Source organism: Rhinichthys klamathensis, unplaced genomic scaffold (genome assembly GCF_029890125.1).
Source record: "Rhinichthys klamathensis goyatoka isolate OS25496 unplaced genomic scaffold, OSU_Roscu_1.1 h1tg000375l_1, whole genome shotgun sequence".
Lineage (NCBI taxonomy): Eukaryota > Metazoa > Chordata > Actinopteri > Cypriniformes > Leuciscidae > Rhinichthys > Rhinichthys klamathensis.
Window position 1 is genome coordinate 229543 of NW_026606882.1, and position 7512 is coordinate 237054.

Sequence of the window (7512 nt, forward strand, 5' to 3'; positions counted from 1 at the left end):
GCCCCCCTTAACTTCATCTCGGCTCTGGTTTGGTATCAACATGGCTTATGCTGTGACAGCTCCTCCTGCTGAAATTTTATCAAACTTTTATAAAGCAGCAAATAAAGTGTCCGATAGAACTAGGCAAAAGCGGCTGCAATATACGTTCGAAGGCTATATTCATGACATACAGGTGAAACGCAAGGAACAACAAGGCATCCAAATAGAGGTAAAAGCATACCGGTCACAGTCAAAAAATGAACCACCGCATTTCCTTCTAATCGAGACGGAGGCTGGGACTAACAATATCAAGGAGCAACACTGTTCATGCTAAACTGGGTAGGTCTCTATTCACTTCTATATCGTTATTACAAAGCAAACGGACTACGCGAGTATAACGTTGTATTTATTAACAGCGTGTGCTAGACGACACTTATCAGGATTTGACTTCAGTTTGGGAAGGGGAAAAAACGGACACCCCCCTCCAACCTCTCTGGGAAACGCATATCTGTGTTACAAATGCCCCAGGCACAACGTTTAACCATATTTAAAAATTTTGATAAAACTACAACGGTAATAGCCTGCCAAGACCAAAAATATGAGACGCCTGCTGTGTTAAAGTCAATGGAGCGCTGTGAAAAAGTGTCGGACCACTGTGAGAGCTCGTTCTTGGCTGCGCTGTGATTGGTCAATCTACATTCTAGGGTGTGGCTTAGCCAAAGGCGAATTGCAATCATAGGTAAATACAATAGAACAAAGAAACAAATGTTTTTCAGGTAAGTCTAACAGTAAGGTATAGAAATTCAATAATCAAATGTAAAATAACACTGCATAGTCTTCACTATATAAATTAAATATAATTAATCTTTGTTAAAGCTACAAAAGTGATTTTCTCTTTGTATTGTGTTGTTTAATTAAGGTTAATGACAGACAGCAGCAGGAATATAGGCTGCTGTCACTAAGATCGAATGCACGGATCCAATATAATGATAGGCATCCGATTTCTTTTTCAATTGTTTACATTCATGTAAGCCATAAAGCGACTGCATTTATGGGGATACATAATTTTGACAATTTTGCGTCAAACTAAAATAGACACGGAAGAGAAGAATTAGGTGTTTGCAGAAAACAGACCGCAAAGTCCTAATTGACTTGTCTTTCACATCTTCTTGTGCTCGAATGGTTTAAAATCAGCTGAATGTTTAAACTGACAGGACCTAAATCACATGCAAATGATAAACTTTCGCTTTATGATGGTTTGCAATTATTCCAAGAATCACTTGACTAGAATCCAAGAAACTGTGGGACCTGGTCCATACGAATCAACTACAATACCCATTCTTGACATCGCACATCCTGCGATGAGACTATCGCAGATGCGCACGTTGCGATATCAATGCTAAAACAATATATATCGTGCAGCCCTATGGTGAACATTCCGGTATTTATGTGCTGCCCTATAACAAGCCTCCATAAGCTTTCAAGCTCACAAGTTTAACTCCCAATTAAAGCTTTTTTATTCAAATAGATACATTTTCTGCCTGGTGTTTTACGTCATCTTTCCAACCTGGCAAAATCTGGTGATCTGAAAACAAAGACAAACATGTATGTTGGAGTTTAGCGATCTCCATTGCGATATTCTGCTCCAATAAAAGTGTAATACAGCCAGTTTGTGGTCCCTCACAAGGCTGCTTGCTGTGGATAAATCTGCGAGAAAAATACCTCAGTGACGAACTGTAATAAATTCAAACATGAATTTATACTAATATTGTTTGCGATTGTGGTTGCTGAATAAATGCACTTATGCAAGCTCTGTACTACAGTACAAAGCCTTTTTTGTTGTTGTAATAGAAAAAAGTTAACTTAATTTGCAATTACTCAAATTAATAATAGGAATTTCACCGTTTTAGCTTCTTTAAGCCTCGTTCACACTACAAGCGACTTTGTCGCTGCAGGTCGCCAGTGGCTGCGCTGGAGGGCGTTCCCACCATATGTTAGACAACAAATACGTTTTCTTGCCTATTCAAACAAATATTTTGGAAGGAAAAGTCTAAATATAAATGGAATCAGTACATAAAATGCATAATATTAAAGATGAACGAGAAACAGTGAGTGCTCTTTGCCATCGCGGCTATTTAACTGCAGCAAACGGGCAAATACCGGTCTATCTTGGTTCCCGAAACCATTCAGGCACGGAGTCAGTACGGTGAATACCACTGTATATACACGGAGATATATCATAAATTATAGGACGGTTTCTGACTGCTAAAATGACTGACTCGGTCAGACTCCGCACTGAAGAGTGACGCGCTCCACTGACTTCACTCCTATTGGTTGTCGCTCCCAAAAGTCGCTCTGCATTTGCATAAAGTTAAACAGATCTCAACTTTGTCGCGTTGCCAGACACGCCCCACCGGTCGCTGTCGCGCGTGTCGCCGGAAATCGACCGCTCCCCAAGTCCCCATTGAAATGAATGGTATCGTGTCGCTTTGTCGCTTGTAGTGTGAACGGGGCTTTAGGTTTTACCAGTTTTCATAATGAAGAGTGTGTTGTTGATGTATCTAAATATAATGAATCAGGAAACCAGATAGGGTAAAATAAACCCTGCGTACGAGTTCTCCTGATTTGTGCTCAAGTGAAAGGGCAAGAATTCAAATCAGGATTTGAGAAATTATTAATCACAATTATAATTTGAGCAAAATAATCGTTTATCAGTTTAACCATTATTGTGCAGCCCTAGTAAACAGGCTGCCAAAAATGCACCAGTACATGTGAACAATGCAATCGTCTAAATGTGTTCATATTGTATTCACATCTCTGCGAGATTCGAACTTGAATGCTATCACATTTCCTCCAGACCACCAGCCAAGACACAACAGAAAACATCAAAGGCACCAAGATTTAGCATTCCTGTCAGAGAACTACAACCAACAGGATTTTCTCAAAACAGGTCGCAACACCACCCTCCTAACACTATTTTAATGACTTTGCCAAGAAAGCAGAGTTAGAAGATTCCCACCTATACAGTTAATGCAAAATTTGATTCCCAGTAAATTAAATGCATCCTGATAACATGGACAACTACTGAAAAACTGCAATAACAATACTGTCTACTACAGGCATGGTTGCCACACAAACCTTATTTATGAGCCATACAAAAAGATACTGAAGCAAACACTATAGCAGGGCCATAGAATATGCTGACTTGAGTAATATTACAAAACCTGTGGGAATATCAGAGCATGCTATCATTATATTGGTCTATTACTGCTGGTATCTATAGCGCTCCCACTGCCAGCAGCACGATTTTGCCTAATGGCACCAACAAGTTATTGGAGAGTTACACTATAAAAAGAGATATATAGTAAAGAAGCAGCTCATCATAAAAGAAAAACCTTGCGTCAGTGCCACCAGAGCTATGTTACTGAGTGACCAGTAGGGATGTGCAAAATTTTCAAAAACAACTAGTTAACTAACTGGTCTTAAAGGACCCATGAATAATAAGGCTGGTTTTGGGTTTGCTTGAATCAAAAATCAGATAGAGGGGTAAAAAAATAATATGAGGTTTTAAGAGGTTAAAATGTTGAATATTTTTAATTTGACATACTGTCTTATATGCACAATGTTTGAATTGCTTGTGGTGGGACCCTAAAGAAAATTTGTACCAACCAAAGATCCATGTGAATGTGCTCGTTGTAGCTGGTTGCTTAAAGGATTAGTTCACTTTAGAATAAATTTCCTGATAATTTACTTACCCCCCACGTCATCCAAGATGTTCATGTCTTTCTTTCTTCAGTCGAAAAGAAATTAAGGTTTTACCGACCTAGTGTTTACAAAGCAAATGTGCAAAGACTAACTCAAACGCCATTTACAAAAAAATATACAATAAAAACGTAAAACAACGATGTAAGATGAATTTGAAATTGGAGGAGAAAATGAGATGGACTTTTTTGCCTATACCCTACCTTTTTGAACCGATAGACCCGATTTGAACCGATAGGCCCTTATAAAATGATTACGTGATGCGTGGCGCATCGCAGAGCTAGTGCAAGACTGGTAAAAAAACTGTGTAGACCATCAGCGCCTCATTACGCGCCTGGCGTTTTAAAAATGTGGCGCTCCCATTGAAAACAATTGGAAAAATAAGCCAGCCGCGTGGAAAAACGCTTTGGTGGAAACAGGGCCTAAGTAAGCGAGGATGTGATTTGTTCACACTGACCCAGAAATTACCCCAACTGAGAATTTACATTTCATACAATTTAAAACATTACAATAAATTGCTTCTTTTTTTTTTATCTTCATATAATGAAATAACAACTCAGGCTATATCCATTTGTGTTCCACAGAAGAAATAAAGTCATACGGGTTTGTACTGACATGAAGGTGAGTGAATACATTTTTAGTTTTGGGTGGGCCCTTTAAAGATACCATATGTAATTTTTTTCGCCGCTTGGGGTCGCTAACCTCTTACAATAACAAAGGTGTAGGTTGATGATGCCAAATTTCCTGCGGAATTATGGAACTTCAAGCCGATGGATCTATTTAATGTTTATGGATGAGTGAATACATTGATGTTTTTATCATGACTGTGGTATGAAGCAGGGCACGATTGCTAATGAGACAGATAGCAGCGCCACACGCGAGTCCCCCGAGCCTCGTGGATATAAAGGATTAAGGACATTTAATTCTAACAAACTACACGCAAGTGCTGAATTACTACTCACACAGATCAGTTTATTAGACGAATTAAACGTGAGGTAAGTCAGCGCTGTTTCACTTGGTCTAACTTACACTATCACACTAAACTGCATTTGAGTGTGTTGAAAGTTGTTAACTTATTCTATGTGTTAGTTTGTTGGCTATATGAGACTAGTCTAGCAGTAAGGTAGATCAACATTAGAATAACATACAGATCATATTCTAACATTTCATCATGTTGAGCTATATAACATTGATTAGTTTTATGTAACGTTACATTTGTTCACTTGTCTAATAAAGTAGGCCTACATGCAAGAGCGGCGTCTCTGTCAAGTCGAAGTTTGTCACGGGCGTGGAGCTATCGGCATCTCGAAAACGCCACGCTGATATTGAGCCTCGTTTTAGTTCTCCTTTTTTCCCAAAGTCTGCTTGCCATGGTCCATAATGTTTAAACGAAACGACAGCGTGAGCGTGCCAGACGTAACGCAGTTGTCCACGTCTGTTGCCATGGTTGTACTATGGTAGTACTTGAGCGGAAACCAGGGATAACGCGGATATTACATCATTGACAGGCAACAAGTGAACAGGTTTTCCGGGACGGACAATTATTTAAAATTGGAATTTCTCTGAAATTAAAAATCTTTGGGAACTTTTGGGATATTGTACAACTGCAGGAAATATATCACACTGTGCAAGTGATATTTGGATATATTTTAATACACAATTATTACATATTGTATCTTTAAAGTAGACATGAAACGGAATTTTTGATAGTATTTTCTTCCCTATTGTGATGTATAACCGAGTGAAACGCCTTCTCGAATAAGAAAAAAATGTAGGGTGGGACTTGATTTTGTCCATGGGGAATTGATTGGATCATTGTGGTCTGCTATTGCTGTGATGTCATGTGAGTGACAGGCTGTCCTGCCCTTGTGCAAGCAAACATGTCATCATAGAAAAAGAAGAGGGAGGGGAAGTTGGTTTGATTAAAGATTACGAGGGTACATGAATTTTATCAAAATAATAATGTGCACAGATAATTTATAATAAATACTACAATATTTCATTAAAAAACAAGAATTGTCCGTTTTGATTTCATGGTGACTTTAAGGATATGGAGTGCACAGTGAATTAATTTGTAAGACTAAATTACAACAATAATTAAAGCACAAAAAGAGAGGAATTTGACTACAAGAACTCCCACCACAGCCTAAACCAGCTACTAAAAGGCTTAATCTTAAACCCAGCATTAAACTTTAAGAGCTCCTCAAGCATTGCCCTGATGCTTTGCAATTATGTGGTAAGAGCAGAATTACTGCATCACGTGTCCAAATAAAGTTCCCATCTAAAAGGTTGCGACAGCAATGAAGGGCATTAGGAAATTAATTATTGGATTCAAGTACAACACGCAAAGGGCTTAGCTTGCAAGACTGGGCAGTATTATTTGATTAATACTATCAGGAATGCAGCTCAACTTTTTTTTTTTTTACATTGGCAGGACACATTTATACGCGCTGCCTAAAGCGATTATCTTCACCACAGCAGAGGCGTCGCCAGTCTCTCAAACCTAGTAAGATGACTGTCCTAACCCTAGTTAGCCAAATCAAAAGCCTTTGAAACAACCGTCAACTTCACAAAAATATATATATATTACGGCTGCTAAACCCCATAAACTCATGTTTTGAATCGCTAATGTGCGTGGCACGACTCACTTAGCAACAGCTGGTCCATGTTACCAGGAAGTTGACTGCATACCTCAAGTAATTACTGCTTTGGTGGTGTTGAAAACTCTTTGAGGCTAGCCAGACCAGCGCTTACAGCAGGGTGGCTCCCTGGTTTTTAAATAAACGCTCCACTTATGCACCAGATATTTCATTAACATGCGCCCTGTTGTCATACTCAGATTGATTATTGGTTACAGACTCGATCACATCTTCGTTAGCTGCGTTTAAAGTAACATGTAAGTGCACGGCACGGGAATGCCATAGTTACATACCAATCGGTTGAGCCTCCTCCGTAACATCTTTAATTCTGTCTTCTTTGGTATCTGAAGACACTGATGAGCAGCTGTTCCTTTTGTTGCAGCCAACTACAGGCTAGTTGAGCTTGATGATGAGTAAGTTTGCATGTATGATGGCAAAATGCGCCCTATTTAGCTATCTACTACTTTCTAACCTGTTTCCCCGAGCTATATGCAATGCGGCGGTGAAGTTACATCGTTTCCATATTAATTGAATCCTGTGATCTCTAACCATTCGCATTCTCCTTTTGGATACTTTGCGCGGCGCTAGTCGCGGGAGCTCCCCGCGCGCGGGGTTGATAGAGTCAGGGGCATCCTGTACTCTGTGTGCCCTGTTGCTGAGCCTCCAAATTATTCACCGCATTCGCTTTCCCACGGTTAACGGACTGCCCGCGACTGATTGACGAGGTGGGGTAAAGTGATGGCGATCTCTTGAAGGTGCGGATTTCCACTCGTGTGCTGCCGCCCCCTCCTCTCGTTCAGATTCCTGTCAAACACATTTTACTCTCCTAACGCAAGTGCCGCTACGACAACAAGCCCCGCCCCTTGGTGCCGTCATGACGCAAGCTTTCTGGGAAATGTGTTTTTAGGCAAGGACGATTCTTTTTTTATTGCATCTTCAAAAAGCTTTTCACTTTTGAGAAACTTGTTCAGTTGAAATTAACGTTGGTTGTAGTAATCGGAAATTGTAAATGTTGACCTTTAATCATTGTCATAGTAAGGTTATGAAGGAAATACTCTTTGTTATATATATGCTATAGGCCTACAGTATGCTATATCTTGGGACAAAGCATGGAAAATCCAGCATAGAATCA

General features: G+C 39.7%; 1 protein-coding gene across 5 annotated transcripts in view; it reads right to left on the reverse strand.

The window, feature by feature from the left end:
* atp11c (ATPase phospholipid transporting 11C) overlaps nt 1-7219 on the reverse strand; it is a 76761-nt gene extending 69542 nt beyond the window's left edge. For 3 of the 5 annotated variants that reach the window (XM_056233678.1, XM_056233677.1, XM_056233674.1), the window contains exon 1: nt 6674-7218. In XM_056233678.1, the coding sequence (XP_056089653.1) occupies nt 6674-6700 (27 nt within the window). In that variant the 5' untranslated portion in view covers nt 6701-7218. Of the gene's footprint in view, nt 1-6673 lie in introns of all 5 variants that reach the window. The other 2 variants (XM_056233675.1, XM_056233676.1) reach the window with 1 other exon arrangement.
* Between the last annotated feature and the right edge of the window lie 293 nt (nt 7220-7512).